The sequence below is a fragment of the Antrostomus carolinensis genome, unplaced genomic scaffold (assembly GCF_000700745.2).
Source record: "Antrostomus carolinensis isolate BGI_N321 unplaced genomic scaffold, ASM70074v2 scaffold17413, whole genome shotgun sequence".
Taxonomy (NCBI): Eukaryota; Metazoa; Chordata; class Aves; order Caprimulgiformes; family Caprimulgidae; genus Antrostomus; species Antrostomus carolinensis.
This window is the reverse complement of record NW_010304681.1, coordinates 35,716-54,583: the sequence shown is the minus strand read 5'-3', so window position 1 is coordinate 54,583 and position 18,868 is coordinate 35,716. Positions and strand designations below refer to the sequence as shown.

The 18,868-nt window shown below is 46.5% G+C and overlaps 1 protein-coding gene across 1 annotated transcript in view; it reads left to right on the top strand.

Moving 5' to 3' along the window:
* Nucleotides 1–18,868, top strand: part of LOC104522296 (protein kinase C eta type-like) — a gene marked incomplete at its 5' end in the record, with an annotated part of 124,728 nt that overhangs the window by 85,722 nt on the left and 20,138 nt on the right. The window contains 2 exon segments of the mRNA XM_010164538.2: nt 17,186–17,324; nt 18,292–18,480. Coding sequence (XP_010162840.1) covers nt 17,186–17,324; nt 18,292–18,480 — 328 coding nt within the window.

Below are 18,868 nucleotides of genomic sequence, written 5' to 3'. Positions count from 1 at the left end.
GCAGACCTGTGTGGTAGAAGGGACAGTAGGTAATGATCCCTTCAGACACTTCATGAGCTTTTAAATAAGCCCGTGCGTGCTGTCCATAGCGTGGCTGCAGCACTTTTGGGCATGCAGGCTCTGTGGCACCCATGTTAGAGCCTGAGCTGGTGTGTGACATTTAGCATGCGGGCTTCGGGTTTTCTCCTCCCTTCTCTGGATCTGGTTACGTTCCTTTTGACATTTACCTGAGTATAAAAATGTAGCAAGATCCCATGTCCTTGCTGACTTGTGCCTAAAAGCTGAATTAGTGGGCTTTGTATTTCTGTTTGTCGGTATGTCTTGCCCATAAGTTGAGGAATTGTGTGCTTATCTATGTTTTGGGGATTTTGACGCAATCTTATCAACTTAATTTAGTCTTTGCCATTACCTGCACCTTCTCTTTTATTTTTGCTCTTTCTTTATAACCATTCTTCCTATGTAGAGCTCTCCATTTCAGTAATTCTCATATCGCTGTTTTGAAACCTGGTACCCAAATAGCAGCTTGACAGCCAGAATTTCTACCTTCAGCCACTGTTGAGCACAGAAGGGAGCAAAAATCTTGGCAGCTGGCTCCTGCTTCTTGCTTCTCTGCCCAGCCTTGATAAATGAGAAAGCCAAGGAGCTGCTCTGACTCTTGCCAGCTGGCCAAGCTCCCAAAGGGACAGCCCACCCACTGCGAAGGTCAGAGCATGGCACTGCCCGGCCGCTCTACCCTTTGATCATCATGGAGCAAGAGCGGATCCTGCCAGTCCTGCTCCCACTGGGGTCTCTGTGGGGCCAAGGCCAGCCCCTGCGGGAGGGTTACAGCTCTCCATCTCCTTTGTGACAGCAAAGCCTCAGCTGATCCAACTCACGCCTTGAACTGCAGAGTTAATTTCAAAGTTGTGATGTCTGATCGATGGCAGCCAGTCTGCTGGTGGTAGGTTTGAGATGGGACTAGTGTAACTCCTACCTGAAATCATTATTTTTTTCCCTATCCCTAAACAAATTGAAAATGCCCAAATAAGCCTTTATTGCACCATATCTGTTAAACAGATAGCTTTTATCTGTGACTGAGCCACTTGAAACGTACTTTCCTGTCTGCTTTCAGAAAGACAATACTAACCTGTGCTTCTTGTTGGAAATCATGATGTTTTGGAAAGGAGTCAGAGCAAAGTGAGACCGGCTTTTGAACTTCTAAAGCCACAAGATATCTGTGACTCGAGTGGACTGAAGTCTGATTCATGAGTGGAGAGTCTCTGTGTTGCCTGTCCCCCTACACTCTTTTGATTTAGTGGAATTGCCCTGCTCACTGATGCTCAAATTGGTGACCTGACAGGGATAGCCCCAGGGGGAAAAGACAGATATTTTGTGATAAAATGAATGGAAAACTGTCTTGCAGCCTGCCCTACTTACTGCACCTCATCATCTCTGGTCACAGCTGCCTTTGGGGTCCTTCAGGACTGATGGTTTTCCCCAAGCCTCAAGAAAGTCAGGACAAATTCCTTCCAGAGCTGTTGGATGGTGCTTCCCAACACCAGATGGTGGCATCTCTGGATCCCACCTGGTTAGGAAGCAAGACAGCAAATTCCAACTATTGCCATGAACCAGTAAGCTGACATTGGACTGGGGGCTTGTGAAAGGGAGGAGATGTCAAATGACAGTTTCTGGAGGCCTAACCGTTACCTCCGTATGAGTTAAATGTGGCATGGAGTATGAGGTATCTCCATGCCACATGGGGAGAACCCCATGAGGGTTCTATCATGTCTAGGACCAGTTAAATGAAGTCATTGCTTGACTGACTGAGAGTCTTCCCTTCTTTTTCTTCACTTTCTTACAACCAGACTCATGCTGAAATTCTCCACCTCTTCTCCAGGGAAGCTCCTAATATTTCCAGGTCTTTGCTCTGCTTGTGTCTTCCTCGAGACCTTGCTGTAGTTTGGGGTGGTTCAAGTTATTCTCCTGCTCTGTGGGGGATGCATCCAGTTAGAAGACAGCTGTCCCTCAGTAGGGTTGGTTTATAGATGTGATTGCATAATTCCCATAGGGTCCTGACCCCTGATTCCCTGAAGCCCCCAGCGAGTATGTAAGGATGCCTGTAGCCACTGGGTATAACACAGGCATCGCTCGCTTGCTCGCAGGCTTTTCCTTGGCCTGTGTTGGCAGGGCCATTCACAGCGTTGGCCAAGTGAGCAGCTGTGTCCCAGGCACTGTTATGTAAGGAAGAATTTCACCATTAATTACTTGTCTTGGCTTTAAGTTTCATTCTGTCTCTCCAGACATCAGAAGTAGTCACAGTCAGTGTGACTTCCGCAAACAAAACAAGCAAACTTTTATTTTACAGGCTTTGGGCTCTACTGCTTTCTCCTGGAGCATCCGCTCTTTTGGGACCTTTTCCCTTTGTTTCCCTGCCATAGAGAAGGGACAGCAGCTTTTCTGGAGACGTTGCCAAACACAGCTAACATGCTGAAGTATTTGAGCTGCGGGAAGGCTGGCACTTCCAGTCAGACCGATTAAAAAGGAAAATCTAACATTTCCCTTTGCTCTCAGCCATCTTCCTCATTCTGATGGGTGAGAGGAAAGAGGGATGGACAGATGGACGCGACACCCTGTTGCCAGCAAGGCTGCAGAAGTTGTCTGGGGCAGAAGTGTGTGCTGGGTGAGAGATGTCTGTGTGGATCATGTTCTCAGCCTAATGGCTTTCCTCCCCCCATTCTCCTGCAATTGAAGTCATTAATGCTCGTTAAGCCAGGATGGAAACAAACCCAAACAACAACAGTCTACAAAATAATTTGGTCACTCCACACTGTTTTAGTTTTTTTTCTTTTTTTCCCCTCCACTGAAGCCATTAGTTTCCTCTCATCCTGTTTTTAGCCAGACTGGAAACAATCGGCAGGACAATAGCAATTCTCCTCCTGGAAGGGCAGTCACCTCTGTGATGGGAAAGGTGAGGCACCTTCCCCTGCCTATCTCTGGGGGAAGAATCTCCCTAAAGAAATTCCTGTGGGCCTTGCTGAAAGCCCTGGTTTTGTGCAGCCCCTCCCGGTGAGTCACAGCCTCTGGCTCCTCTGACAGCCTCTGTACAGTTGCTATTTCTTTCAGCCTGCTGCAGGGTGAACCCGTCTGTGGTTTTTGCCCTGGTGCTCTCATACGTATATGACCCATCCCACTCACTGGCTGATGATGTGGATTGTGGCTGCCAGAAAGTCATGAAGTAATCTGTGGTTTTTACCAGCGACAGGCCAATATAGGACTCGCATAAAGCAAGAAGGGGGAGAAGATTTTTCCAGTCTTGCTCGTCTGAGGGGTACTTGATGGTGGGAATGGCTCAGCCTGTGTAAGGGGACAGTGCTGCAGAGCAGGGGACTGTGTGATGACTGTGTGATGACAGCAAGTGTGTTGGAGTTTGGCAAAAAGCCGGAGGTGCAATAGGGAGGACCGGGGCCAGCTGAAGTCCTGTGGTAGCACCACAAAATGATGCAGCTTGGCCAGAGAGACATGGGAAATCTCTCCATTGCTATAACTGCTTGTGCCATGGGTAATGTGAAGTGCTGTCCTCTACTGAGGGCAAAGGCTGCAGCTCTGCCATGGGCAGGGTCTTCCTCTTGCTGCTGAATTTGGTTGTAGCACACGGGGAAGGGCTGGATTCTCCTGCCTTCTCCTGCAAGGCACTGTGCCTGCCCAGCACACAGCACCCTCGCTGCCCCAAAAAAGTACAGATGGGACAGGGCATGGAAGGGCAGGTTCAGCTAGGAAAGCAGTGTGGCCATGCTGCTGGAGGAGAAGGCTTAAATCACCAGAGAGATGGATCTTGCTGTCTTTCACTTATGAAAAGCAGCCCTGCTGGCACCTTAGTGGCTGGCCGGTGCTAAACCCTAACACTTTCCTTTAAAGATGCCGGAAGAAGCCAAGCCTGAATCCACGTTCTGTCTCATTTCTAAACACGAGGTGAAAGCCACAGGGTTGCTAGTCAGGTGCCAGAAAAAGCTCCAGCTGCCCAGGGCAACTGAGGACAAGGGAGCTCTGCTTGCTCGGCTGCTGGGTTTGACAGCAAGTCACCACGTGTTGAAGTAACGTGTCACTGGTGACGGAGCTCTGACATCTGTGGTATGAAGGTGTCGTGTGGACACCAGAGCCATTGGGCTGTGGAGTGCTTCGCCTTGAGATAGAAAGCTGGGGAGGAGAAGCACTTGCCAAAGAAATCTGCCATACAGGCTCATCTGGGGATGTGCAGCAGAAAGTGTTTCTGCTTGATCCTTGAAACTTGGATTAGCTCTGGGGCAGAGCCTGGTGCCTCCAAACATCGTACTGGGTGTCAGCTGCACCCGCTCTGTGTCTGGGCAGAGCCGCTCTGGGATCATGCTCTGGTTGTTGTGGGGGAATGAGAGGCTGTTGATAAGGGTTGTCTTCTTAGGTGTTTTCTGTTTTGAGTCATTCCAGCCGTGATGAGGGTTGCCGGTGGTGCCAGGAGTGAGAGCAAGCACTTGGTCTTGGTGCAGAGAACCATGCCCAAGGATTGAGTACCAGACCACAGAGAGTGGCTGTGGAAACACAGATACATGCTATGGAAACGTGGAGGTTCAAAACTAGTAGTACAAAATTAAGGAATTGGTTGGAGAAGAAGCAAGTATCCCTCATGCAGCATTCTCTGCTCTCAAAACCCTACCATGAAATTGTTTCTCGTGCAAAATCCTGAAGAGATTTGCAAACCATTTGTAACATAAAGCACTGTGGAGCCTGCTTGAGAACAGAAATGGGGAACAGGTAAACCATGCGTGTGTGGTGTCCCCAGAGTGCAGATAGGACAGCGATCATCTACTGTTCCTTGTCTGCATAACCTATCTAGAACAGTTCCAGGAATCAGTTGGCTTTAAGGCGTCTTTTGTGGGTGATGCATTTCAGCATGTTAAAATTAAAATAATCTACTTTTTGTTCCTTTTCTCAAGGCAGTAAAGACTTGTTCTGCTTCCCCTGGGCCCCTATGGTCTTCCATTAGTCCTCAATCAATTATTAATTCATGGGGAGATGATCTGAAAACAGCAGTCCAGTCTAAGAGTAGTGGCACTTGACTGTGTAGATGAGTTTGAAGTACCTGATGACTGAACCCACTGGAATTGTCAATATACATTAAGAACTTCTTTCCTGCCACAAAATAAAAATATAGCCTTGTAGGTGGAGTGTGCTAAACTTTGATGAGGACATGAGCTAAAACCAATGCACTTTAGATGTCACCTGAGTGTACTTTTAGCAAGCACAGACAAGGAGTTTTTGAAAAACATTTTCCCTTCAAGTTGACTAACTTTTGTATTGTGATAGAAAATGGGTATTGTTGTGCAATTCTGGCGTGTGTAAACCTGGGAGGTTGAGACACAAAATCTTTAATTCTGAGTTTTGATCTGGTGTGGTGTCATCACACCTCTCAGCTAAGGTTTCTGTCTGGTTTTCCTGTTGTTTCTCGTCTCCCTAGATTAGAAATAAGTTTCACTTGAGGGTCTGTAGTGTCTTTTTCCTGCAGAAAGGGATTTATAATCCAGAAAATCAAGGCTATGGTCAAGTCCTATGTAAGTGAGAGGGATCTGACAACTTCAGATCTTCCCCACTTAAAACAGTAAATCTGAGAGTGCTGTAGTCTGTGGTGTTGGCCTGAAAAAAGGTGAGTTAAGAATAGTTGTTGCAGGTACTTTCCAGTAAGCAAGGCATCCTGGTCCTGGAAAGAAGAGTGAATACACAGAGTCAGAACTTGAGTTGACTCTGCATCAGCCAACTGAACGGCACATGCTGCTCGTGGGTAACACCCCCAGATTTCCATCTTAGCTGGAGCACACTGAAGTTAGTCACTATTCCCATTCCTGTCCTGAAAATGCCTCTTGTGCTTCCCTTACACAAACTTCCCAGTTCCACCCCTGGAGTCGATACTGTCTGTATTGAGTGATGAAAGGAAAGGGGAACTGATTCCTCATGATGCAAGGATTTGACTGTAGATGCCTGTAGAGGGGCTGGCTTGTTTATTTGGGGAAGGACAGTAATATTTGGACTGGAAAGCAATCTTTGAGTGTGGTACCACAGAAGGCTGAGTCATGCCAGGACACATATTCCCAGAGACACAGACACAATACCACTGAGTATCCTCCTCTGTAGTCCCACCTTGCAGAGGCCCAAGTGCCCTCCTGCAGACTGGGTGGATGCCAGTTGGTTTGCAGTGAATCTCAGGCAGGGACTTGACACATGTGTGGGCTAAAAACTGAAGAGGTGAGCAGTGTAAAGACAGACCTTCCTCATTCAGGTCCCATTCTATCCTTTGGGCAATGGGGTCAGTTGAGACAGGGCTTATTTTCATTTTCTGATTCGTTTCATGTATTCCAGGAACAAGGGAGTTGGCAGCTCTTTGTGCATGGTAGCTATGTCAGCTGAGCGTTGATTGACTCCTGCTCTAAGTTACTTCTGCTTTGCTTACAATCGGGCAGCCAGCTAAGGCACTTAATTTGGGAAGTTAGATAGCCTCACCAGCTGGTGAGTCAAATTTTAGGGGGGGCTGAACTGCCTTGGGAAAGCACCTGTCTCCCTCTGCTAGCTGGAGAGGGAGCCCTGACCAAAATGATTCATGGGTTAAGTACCTGATGTGACATGGGGACAATACGGGTCAGCACTGTTCTTGGGCAGTTTGGGGTCTGTTTGCTGCCTGTATGGCATCTGGGGTGGCAGATGGGATCTCGTCTGTCCCTGTTGGCCTGGCACAAAGTTCAGTGTTGCTGGTTCCTGCATGCAGGTGGCTTGGGAGGAGTCCCCAGAAGCAGGAGCAGGATTGCAGAGAGCTCGGCATGCCCAGCCAGGAATTTCACCTGGCTCTGCCCTGCTTATCCAGGATACTAGGTCTTCACCCAGCCCTGGGTGAATCACCTGTAATGAGTGAATAGCAACAGTAATCCACATGAAATAAGAAACTAAATCTTGCGATCATGACCCATTTGCTAGGCTCCTACAAATGCCCCTTCCGTCTGATTTCACTGCTGCTATTTAAGTGATTGTTGTGGCAAAAAGCAAGGAGATCTGAGCAGTCAGGAAAGCACTTAGTTTGCCCGCAGGTTTTGATGGAGTCTTAGAAAAAAAGAGAATCAATGATATCAGTGATGGTCTCAGTTTCTTAAGAAACTGCTCTCAAGGGCAGCATCTCCTAGGAAATATAGTTAAAATTTGTTCCAAGTGGGGCTAGGCAGTACTCCTTCCAACAGGCTGAAAGAGTTGGGGCTGTTCAGCCTGGAGAAGGGAAGGCTCCGGGGAGATCTTATAGCAGCCTTCCAGTACCTGAAGGGGCTACAAGAAAGCTGGGGAAGGACTCTTCATAAGGGCAATGAATGACAAAACAAGGGGAAATGGCTTTAAACTGAAAGAGGGGAGGTTTAGATTAGATATTAGGAAGAAGTTCTTCACTGTGAGGGTGGTGAGACACTGGAACAGGAAGTTGTGGATGCCCCCTCACTGGAAGTGTTCAAGGCCAGGCTGGATGAGGCTTTGAGCAACCTGGTCTAGTGGAAGGTGTCCCTGCTGATGGCAGGGGGGTTGGAACTGGATGAGCTTTAAGGTCCCTTCCAACCTGAACCATTCTATGATTCTAGGGTGCCTGTGTGTTTTGTGCCCACAATGTGTCACTAGCACAGAGACTGCTCTTCTGCTGTGTGCTTAAAAATTCAATGCAGATGGTGAGATTTTTCAAAAGCATCCGTGCTGCCCCAGTCTTGCCCCTTCAAAAGTCAATGGTAAATTTGGCAGTGGAAATCTACAAGCCAAAGCAAAGTGCTTTTAGAAAATCCTGTCTAAAAATACAGAATATTTTTGCCTTCAGCTTTGTTCATTCCGTTATAGGAAGGAGATTAGTGCCTATAGCCTTAGTTTTATGAATCTGGATCCGTAATTCAGAGCATTAATAAGGTTAAGTGATTTTTATTTTTTTCTTCCTAAGGGCCTAATCCAAAATTGACTGAACCTGACAGGACTTTTTCTCCACCAATTTCCCTGGATTCAGGATCAGGCTGAGAGTAAAGTGAACCTTACCCAGATCAGATGAATATGGAGATGCCTGCCTGACTAGCCATACAGGTTCAATGCAGGGGTGTCTTCTTCCCCACAAAGCCCTGCTGGCATTACCAATACTAGCACAGGTTTGTTTGCTGCCCAAGCCCTTGTCAGAGGCAGTCTGCACACGTGATCATGATGGATAGGGCCACCTTTATTGTTTGTTGGCTTTTTTATTATTTGCTGTTTCCTGGAGTGAAACATTTTGTCCTAAAACTCCAAGTGTGGGGAGGGTGGATTTCACAGCAGCTGTGAGATTAGCAGTGAGAGTGCAGGAGAGTCACTTTGGTGTGAGCTACTGTCTTATTCCTTCAGGGCAGACTTAGTGGCATGCAGTGGTGAAATGGGGACATGTCACTGTGCCAGGGAAAAGAGGAGCCTTTTCAGCAATGCAATCCTGCCCTGATCCTACCAGGACAGCTTGGAGCTGGGACAGAGCCTTTGAGCAGCTCTGGGCTGTGGGCAGTTGGTGATGGTTAATCTTGAATAACTCTTTCACTCCATCTCAAAGCGTTGAGACCATGTTGTACTGCAGGCACAAGCCTGATATCATTTTAAATTCTGTATCAGGCTTCAAATCAATGTTGGTCTATTTTTGTCAGGGTGACATAACAGGCTCATGTTTTTTAGCCTCTTTTAGCACCATCAGTCATTAAGTCCACACCTGATTCTCGTTCCTGCATTTGGGTCTTGTCTGTTGTACGCCTTGTCTGAAGACTTCAGGCAAGGGGACTCACAGAAAGAAGCGTTGTGGTTTGGGGTTGTTTTTTTTTTTTTCCTTTTTCCCTCTTTTTCTGGCAAGGGTAAAATAGATGCTCTGTTGGGAGCGACTCAGCAAGTGATGTTTCAGGGCCAGCAAATTCCAGTGTTGCTGCCCAGTAGGACCAAGGAGTCTATCACAGGACTAGGCTGGCAGCTCATGTGGAGAGGAAGTGCGTGGCATGCATACCAAGAGCTGGACACGAAGCTTTTTTTCTGTCCACCTCTCCCCTTCCTGCAGTGAATGGGAGGACATTTGCTCTGGGATTCAGGGAAATACCTCAAGTGTAACTCCTCTTTCCTGACTAGACTCCCATAAATAATATATATGCTATATATATATATATATAAATAAAAAAAAATATATACACAAATGTAGCTGCATAAATATATAAGGATTGTACCATCTTTGGGATTGCTCCAGCGTAGTAATTCCAGTGTCTCTGAGTTTCAGCAGTAATGGCTCTGGCTCTCAGCTGCCCCATTTCTCAAGAATTTATTTTTGCCCTTGTAAAGCTACCTTTGGAAGCTGTCAGTAGATCTCTTACAGCTGCCGTGCATGAAATAAAGGGGAAGCTTATAGGTGTGCCTGACCCTGAAAGGACTCAGGGCACCCGTGGGGTCCCACTGGGTCTGTACCACTCGGGTTCAGACCCACTAAGGTGATGGAAGCTTTGTGACGATCTGTTGTGGTATTCTGAGGGGTTTTTTTAGTCTATGCCTGTATACTTTAGCCTACCACTCTAATTTAACTGGAGGATGAATCATGCTTGTTCATCTCAATAGCAATGAAATCATGTCGGTAATTGTGTTAGCTTCCACAGATGCTTTTCTGAAGTGCCCAGAGGGAGGGGAGGTGGGACTGCTGGTGCTTCAAACCATCAGAGAGGTCTTGGATCCCAGGTAATGCCAGCATCTTTGCCATAAGAGAAATCAGCACCTTGGGCACCACTTTGTCTCCAGAGCAGCAGCCTGGCGAGTGCCGGGAGGGGACCAGTGCTCTGATGTGGTCTGAGGAACCAGCTTCCAGGGAAACTCCTCCAGCAGAAAGGGGTCAGGCAGATGGGGAGCTGGCAGTGCTGGTTCCAGACCATCTCTGCCAAAAAACCCATGGTGCTGCCTTAACCCAGGCAGATGGCTTGCAGAAACTTGTCCTCCTGCTTGAAGGGCTGCTTGACTTTAAGATTAAAATGTAATTAACAGAGTGCTTCTGGATACAAGTGCTTGGCAATCAGGGTTTAGTCTGAAACCCAAGCAGCAGAGCAAGAAAGTGTTTTAAAGCTTCATCAGACTTATCCCTGCGAGTGTGTAAGACTGATACAGAGTGCCTTTGGACATACTGCAGAGCAGAGATGCAGGTGGGTATGAGGGTTTCCCTCTGTCTTGCACAAGTTCAAACACCCACCTGGTCCTCCAGAGTGGTCCTTGGCCACGTGCTCTGGTGTGAGTTTTCAGAGAAGTTCAGCTGTGCGTTCTGGCGTTGTGTCTGACCCCGGACATGAGTCACCCCGGTGTCTGCAAGAGAGGCTGTAATCCATTGTGCCTTTATCTTAACACATAGGTGCAGAGCATTTCAAAAGGTTTGTGTTCTGGGTGCCAGCATGGGTGGGTTAGGTGAAGCAGAGAAAAGCCATGAAGCTCTGTTACATTCTGCCACTTTCCTCCTCTGCAACTCTGTGGAGTCTGTAGGATGTACTGTGGTGGGATGAGGCCATAAAATCCCCAGCAGTGGTGCTGGGCTCCTGGCTGGAGAACTGCTTAGGTGCTGAGATGCCTGTGGGATCAGCCTTCCCCACAAGCCTCCTCTGCCTCCCACGGCTGCACAAAGCAGACAGAAAGGACAGGTGACTGTCTCCTGTTATATGGCCTAGCAATGAGTGTTAATTTTCAGTGCAGTTTCACTTGTTCATACCACTTATCCTGGGTCTGAGTTGGATTCTTGTATCATTATGTCACATTTCTCCTTTTGCTTTGTTTCTGAGAAATGCAGAAGTTCAGGCTGGAGCTGTTGTGACTGTATTTACAGTCCCTAAACACTTAAGCGTGATCAGCTTTTGAAAACAACTTCTGGTTGTTAGGACGGTGTAGAGGGGCACCTTGCTATGTTTCATTCCTAGTTTCTGGTAATTATGAATTACAAATACCCAGGGAGATCTTCCCTTCGGTTCTGTCCCGTGATGCTGCACTGGAAGTTGCAGTATGCTGACTGTAGTTGGGCTGTCTGCATGCAGGCTGGTGGTCTGAACAGCTTTGCACCTCAGAAGTTGGTTGGAAACTAGAAGGAACATTTTCTTTACCCAAGAGAACGTTTTTGAAGAGAACAAGGAGTTGAAGTTATGTCTTGCAGTCCCCATGCTGTATTTTGCTGTTACTTTGTGCAGTGCCTGGACGGACAGAGTGCCTGGACTAAATCCCACGGGGTTTAGGGTAGTGTTGTGAAGCTGTGGGTGCATGAAGCAATGCTCTCCATCTCAGCATGGCAGCCCAAGCAGTGGTGTGAGTGGCTACACGCCGGTTATATGATGTATAACAATGCTGAGTCTTAACTCTGGTTCTTCGGTTGGTTCTACACCCATGAGGGTGCCCTCTATAAGCTCCAGTTATTCCCAATTTCCCCCTTTAAAGTATGTCAGGAGTCCAATTAGAGGAAGCCTCTGAGACTAGAAGGGAACAACAGCTCGTCCTCTTATTTAGCAGCAAAACTCAGCATTTCAAACTGTTTTTCTCCAGTTTGATCTTTTTCCAGTCTCTGCTTTGTGGCTCCCATTTTCAAAGACCAGCAACCTGGTTTTTCATTTGTGATTTCAATATTTCCCCCTACCCTAAAGATGTGGTAGCAAAGAAGCAAATACCAGCAGCTCAACCTGGGTTTTTATGTCTTAGTTCTGGTAGAATATATTGCAGGTGTCTTCTTTAGCCTGTATTTACTGTTGCCTGCTGACACTCAGCTTTACCACTGCTTAGGAAACTTATTAACTCTTCCTTGATGCTGTGAGAATGAGAGTTTCTGGTTATAAAAGCTTATTTGACCGTAAAAATAAATAATGTTTGGTTGTTATTAGAAAAATGTGCAAGATGTGAACCAGTTTCTGTGAAGGAATCTTTAAGTGAGTTCTCTACAACCCAAAGCACATGGGACTGGAAATAGCCTTAATTCTCAAAGTGGTATGAAATCTTGGGAACAAAACGTGGAGGTCCATAATCCAAAGCTGGTGGGGATGGAATTGTGAAATAATTATTTGCTTTGAGTTTGGTAACTGACTGTCCAAAATTTGGTGTGGAAAGAAAGATAGAAAATGGTTTCAGATTTTGTGGCCTCAAAATAATTGTTAGGGCTTTTTTTTAAAGCAACAATATTATTTTGTAACTCAAGAGAGCGTTGGTTTCAAGTAAAACAGAATATTTTGGTTTGGGTGTTATTATTGAATGCAAAGGTTAATGGGAAACAATATTAGTTTCACATGAGTATTAGGACTTTACATAAAAACTGAGACCTCCATCTGTTCTCCTCCTTATTTAATCTAAATATTGGTTTAAATCTGTTGTCCACTGTATCTGGAGCAAGGCCCCCAACTTGAAAAATCCTTCCTCTTTGGTAAGTGTCTTACCAACTGCGCTGTTCTGCAGGTTGTACGTCTTTCATTCTCCTCCATTGGAGTTGCTTCATTTTGCTAAAAATAATTACAGTTTCACTGGAATAGGAGTTGGAAACATGTATTGCTTTGGCTACCAGAGCAGGCAATAGAAACACATTTTTCTCCATCATAATGGAGATTTCGGTATTTCTGTGAAGTAAAATGACTTCAGCAGAAGAGGTGGAGAAAAATCAAAATCTACTCCCTGCTTGCAAAGCAGATTTAAATGCACATTTACTCACCCCAAAGGTGTTTCCAAAAGAGTGTCTAAAGGGCCTTGCATGCTGAAGAACTGAAAAAGCAAAATTTTCCCTTTCAGAAATGCCAAAATTATTCATTTAGCTAATTCTGTGTTTGGGGATTTTATCTTTAATTGTGTATTTATTTATTTTACATTTGGCTGGAGTATTACCCTAGTTGCACTTACGTTTGTGGCTAGCTCCCACTGTTCTGTGCCTACATCTTTCATCACTAAATGATTTCCATCGAGATGGGAACAGCAAGCTTTTCTGAGCTTTAAATTGGACCTTCGGAATTACCAAACTTGGGAGAACTGAGGCATTGAAACTAAAAGGTAGTTTCTGCCACCACTACTCCTGCAAAGAAGTTCCTTACTACACACACAGCCCTTACAACAGGGTGGTGAAACCAAAAGTGGAAAAAAAACCCCAAACTTCATCCTTTCAAATACAGTTTCTACATCATGAGTGAGATGATCTGAGCAGAGCGAGTGGCAAGTACGTGTATAACACCTATTCACTGACAAAACTCCCTGGTGCAGGGAAATTGCATTTGACAGATGCTTCCAGAAAAGGATCATCTGCAATTGTAATTTTGGTTTTGTTTTTTTGGTGGGTTGTTTGTTTTTTTGGGTTTTTGGGGGGTTTTTTTACAAATGTTAAACGCCAGATGTATAAAGAACACCTCTTCCAGTGAGTGATGCTGAAGCAGCTCATTCTGTCATTTTTTTCTGAGTCTAGACTAAACCAAGGCCGTTAAGCCAGTGTGCTGTAGCTGCCTGTGAGGACAAAGGCTGCCTTTCTGAGTCAGGATGAAGCCTGTTTTCCACTGAAAGGCAGAACCTCAGCAGGACCTTAGAAATGCAGCCCTCAGAAAACCTCTCCACCGTTATTGCTTCATCAAACTGCTAAAAATATTGAATGGAAAATGCAAGTATTAAGGAAATGAGGTAGATTTGGGCTTTCTGAGCTGGATGACTTCCAGTTTCATCAGCTTCCCGGAATCCTTACTGCAAAAGTGAAGAGCTCCTTGTAAATCTCAGAAACCTGTCAGTGTTTTTCCTCTCATGTGGCTGTACTGGTTCATGGGGTAGGACGCGTGGGGAGACCTGTCAACATCGAGCAGTGAGTACAGAGCTTACAACTGCTGGGATTGCTTGAGACAAATGCTCAAACATGAGACCAAACCACAACTTTCCCAGAGAATTATCTTACAGGGCAGCTGGAGAGAGCAGGCTCCAGAGGAGCTGTAAAGCTGAGCCTGCCACTGTGCTGGCCCACAAGACCTGCTCTGAGAGGGACGTGTCAGGCCATCTTCTGTGTGTGGACTTGCCCGGCAAAGGACATTGAGACATCGTCTTTGGTCATGGGAGGTCCTCTTCTAAAATGATCCACACGTAGCCAGAGTGCCTGAGCAAGTGAGAGCAGATTAATGTCACGTTACAGGTTATGTGAAAATAGAAAATGCCATTTTTGGATTTCACATTGCTGGAAAGAAGTCAGGAGAAACCGGTGTCCCAACTGCAGGAGGAGACAACAGACGCTCTTAATGGGTGCAATGTAGAGAAGCCAAAGGGCTGGAGGTTTGCCTGGGGTGGTTAAAACTGTACTCACTTAGCAAGGGGGAGAGAGTTTAAATTTAATGGCTATTACATATATAGAGGCTCTTTGGGAGGACGCAGCAAGCGCAAAATGCTCTTGCACCTGCAGAAGTTCTTGCCATCTTGATGATGAGCATTGTACATTTACATCTAGCAGGGATTTGGGGCTTTCTGCAGCATGTCCTGTGAGGCAGAGGCTGAAAAGTGGCAGAGTGACTGGTGATCTGGTCTGCAGAGCTGTCCCTGTCTCATGGCTGTGTCTCGCCTCTGCTTCTCAGGCTCTCCATGATGGACTGTGACCTGCTCACTCAGTCAATGTACCTGATTGTTCCTGTTGGCTCAGGTATAAGGAAGGTGTACTTTGAGGTATTCCCAAAGCATGCCAGGAGGTGGTGGATGTTTTGGGGAGCGAGGGGAGGTTTGGAAGGGGGATCTCCAAGCAGGTTCACCAAAGATCCCCTTCCAGTTACACTTTTAGAGGCACCCCCCAAGAGTCAGGCCTGCCCAGGACCAAAAAGGTGTTTGCTGCATTTAAAACCGAGCCAAGAATAAACTGCATTTCAACCACATCGTTGCAGATTCCTGGAAACAAGGCTTGCCTTCACGCTTGGACAGCTTCCCTGCTCTGCCAGGAACCACAGGGAAGAGCAACAGGAGCTCTGGCTGTAAACTGCTGCTGAAGACCTACTGTCATGGGCGAGCACGTACAATACCTCTCACTGTGCTCGCCTAAAGCCTTTCCAAGACGAGCCTTTGCCTACACGCCTTAGCAGCCATTTCTTGATTTTCAGGAGGGGAAAAATAAGTGTCTTCTGCTGAGCATCCCACCCGGAGCAAACTCTGCAGCATAAGACAGCCATGGGCTCCGTCCTCAGCACACAAATTTCACTGGCCACTGGGTAGCTGGTGGGCTGCTGGAAAGGGCAGCATCCTTACAGAGGGGTTTTTGCTGGCTTGTGTTGCCATGCCATGTTAAAGCTGGAGAGAAAGATGGGATGTATGATCTTGTGATTAAGATCCAGAGCTGGAATTCAGGAAGCTGGTGTTCAGTCTTGGTTCTGGGGGACATGGGTAAATTTCTTAACCTCTACCCCTCGCTTTCCCATCAGTTCAGAAGAAGCTAATAATGCTTTTTCTTATCTCTTTAGGACAGGATGTGACTCTGCTTGTCTAGCACAATGCATCATTGATCTTTCCACTGCAATACTGAAGTTGAGGGAGAGCTGTCTCAAGCTCCAGAGATGCTTCTGGTGGTGGTGTGGGCTGTAGAAATGCCATTGCAAAACAGAGCAATCGACCACCTGATTTTCACTTTAAGATCATAGGCAGGATCATAGATCATTCTAAGATCATAGAACAGGATCAAGATAGACAGATGATGATCAGGATCAAGATAGACAGATGATGATCAGGATCAAGCTGAATTCAGATTTCAGCTCTTTCACAGGTTTTCATATTGATATGGATATGCCACTGCCTATGTTACCACCCTCCCCACTGGTCTCCCTTCCCATTTTTATGTCCAACCAGAGGGAAAAACAGATCAAGTTCCAGCATGGATTTGATAAAGGGGCCCTGAGACCCTCTAATGTATTTAGTTACCTGATTCTTATCTGGGCATCTGAACGATTTTGAAAGTGGCTTTTGCTAGCCCCATAAGGTGTCCTCCATTTCAGTAAACTGGTGATAGCAACTCTTCCCTGCCTCAGAGCTGCTGTGAGGGCTCTGTGCAATTCTTGGGCCAATACCTGAGAAGGTTCAAAAAATGAACTGTGTCCTATTTGTACTGCAAAAACCTCCCATCATAGCTCCTTTCCTCCGTCTGTGATGGTGCCTAGAGCTTCTCTGGCAGCTGAAAAACAGAGGTGCTATGAGCTGGTGTGTATTTTTAGGAAGGTGTTGCCTAAGTCTGCAGATGACCCCGTGCTTTCTGGTCATGTACCTGATGGCACTGCTGTCTGCAGGCTATTCCCTCAGGCAATCTCAAGGTCAGACGAGCTGATAAGCTTTGTTAGGGCTCTGTCATTTTGGCAGCTCTGCTCCTTATGAGGAACTCTCGGGCTGTTAGAGGTGACGTATTGGAAAATGTGCCTTGTACAGTATGGTGTTTGGCTGCAGGTCTCTTGTGACACTGGCAAGGAAGTCCTCACCCCAAGGAGCACTACAGGAGATATTAACTTCTTACATGAGTGTAGTCCTGCTGGAATCGATACACCTGGGAGGGCTTTAAGACTTTACCTTATGGTGGAGACATCCCATGCTGGCTGAAGACTCACCCTGCCCACATGGCTTGATGTCAGCAGGGACTTTCTTCTCAACTTGGATAATGTTGCAGGTGGGGTTTATCAGTCAGGCTTGCCTGATACAGGGAAGTCTGGGATTTAACCCTCCACACCTCAGGAGAAGAGGGGATCTGCTGCCCCTCTGAAGAGGCTTCGCACACCTCCCCAGCTTTGGCTGCATGCTCCCAGCGTGGTGCTTTGCTGAATCAGAGTATGTCCTGTGTGGTGCATTTTGCTGCATCATAACATCATTATGCAATTTGGCAGCTCTGGCAACCTCTGCTCCAGTGAGTCCCAGAGCTAAAGGAGCAGGAGCTCTGCCAGCCAGGCTTGTGGTGTGTTTAGAAAGCCATGTCGGTAAACTCGTATAGCACCTGCCCATATTAAATGCAGTTCAGCAGAATGAGGTTTGTTCCTCCCTCCCTTTTGTAAGAGATGAAGCAAAAGAAAACCCCTCCTGCATGACTTCTGTTTATTTTTTTATTGTGATGAGGTTTGTCCAGTTTACAGGTTAAGCTTCTGACGCCTGGGAGGCTGCCTCCATTTCTGCTGCGGCTGCTCCAAGCACGTAGCGACTTGGTGAACGATTCTCGTTGCAGGGATTTGAAACTGGACAACGTGCTACTGGACTACGAGGGTCACTGCAAGCTGGCTGACTTTGGAATGTGCAAAGAGGGCATTCATGATGGCATTACCACAGCCACCTTCTGTGGTACGCCAGACTACATCGCTCCAGAGGTATAGGAAACCCTTCTTTGGCCAGGAAAACTTGGTTACAATATGAAAAGTGTAGGTTAGCTTTGGAGCAGCAAGTATACTCTCTGGTGTCTTTAGCTACACCTTATTTGACCACTAGGTGCAAGTTTTCCTCCTAGGTGCATGCTTGTATTATCAATCTCTTGTGTGAGCAAAGCATGAGTAAATTTTGGGCTGCTGTAGGCACCAAGATAAGCCTGTATTTTTCTTTAGGAAACATAAGGTGAAAAAGGGAGGCACAGCTGCAGAAATCTTAAGAGGCACATACAGAGGCACATACAGCCCCCTTTGATTTGGAAGGAAATTGAATTCTCCCTTGTCTTCCAGTCCTTTTTATGCTTCCTCTCCTTCCCTGTCATCCCCCAGTCTCACTGCAAAATTAGTAAACACCTCATTAAGGAACAGCTGCCCTCCAGATGCTGCCAGATGTTCTGACAGAGTTTCAGATCCATCTTCAACACAATTGAATTTTTGTCTGTGGTTGGTATTTGTGCCCTTCTCGCATCCTAGTACTCCTTCCCTTCTCCAGCTGAAAGCCTTGCCATTGGGGCTGGGAAAGCATTTCCTTCCCAGAGGCAAGGAAAGGAAAGGGTGGTGTCATCTCGCACACATGGCTGCTCTGCCACTTCTGAGGCTCAGCCAGTTCCGCTGAAATGCCCTTTCTCCTGCTGCTGAGCCCTAACATAATTTCTAAGGGCTTATTTCCCAGGAGAACCTGTGAGCAGCCAAGCTATTTCAGCCCTTGTTTAGTGCATCTGATGTACCTTTGTGCTGATCTGGGGGTTCCCAGATTGAGATGACCTATGTGCTCCTAGACATACAGCCAGCCTGGCAGAGTGCTGTTAGGACATAGCAAGAACTTCTGTGTTAATGTTTCAAAATCCTTTTTCCTCCCTTGCTCAGTTTAAGAAGTTTCAGCATTGATATTTTTTTCCTCTCTCTCCTTCAGATCCTACAGGAGATGCTGTATGGCCCTGATGTAGACTGGTGGGCCATGGGCGTGCTGCTGTATGAGATGCTGTGTGGCCACGCGCCCTTTGAGGCAGAGAATGAAGACGACCTCTTTGAGGCCATTCTGAATGATGAAGTTGTCTACCCAACGTGGCTCCAGCAGGACGCAGTGGCAATCCTCAAAGCAGTGAGTTCCTTTGGCTGTTTGCATGCTCTCGGTCCTGGCTTTCTTCAGCCTCAATCTAGCAAAAGAATACAGGGCTGGGATATGGGCACTCAGAAATTGCAGTTACTGTGACCCTGACCCTCTTCTTATCTTGGATTGAAGGGTAAACATAAAAAAAAAAATCCTGTTACACTTAGGTGTGTTTGCATAGTTATGTCCTTTATATGGTCCAGCAGCCAATTTGGCAAGCAAAGTGTGTGCATGTCTGTGTGTCTGGGCATTCCCCTGCTGGCTTAATAATTTACAACATATGGTCATCTTCCAGAACAGAAGCAGCAGGTATACACAGTATTTAATCAGTAGTCACCATATGATTTCCACGTAATTGGAGTGGTGAAGAAGTGAAGTC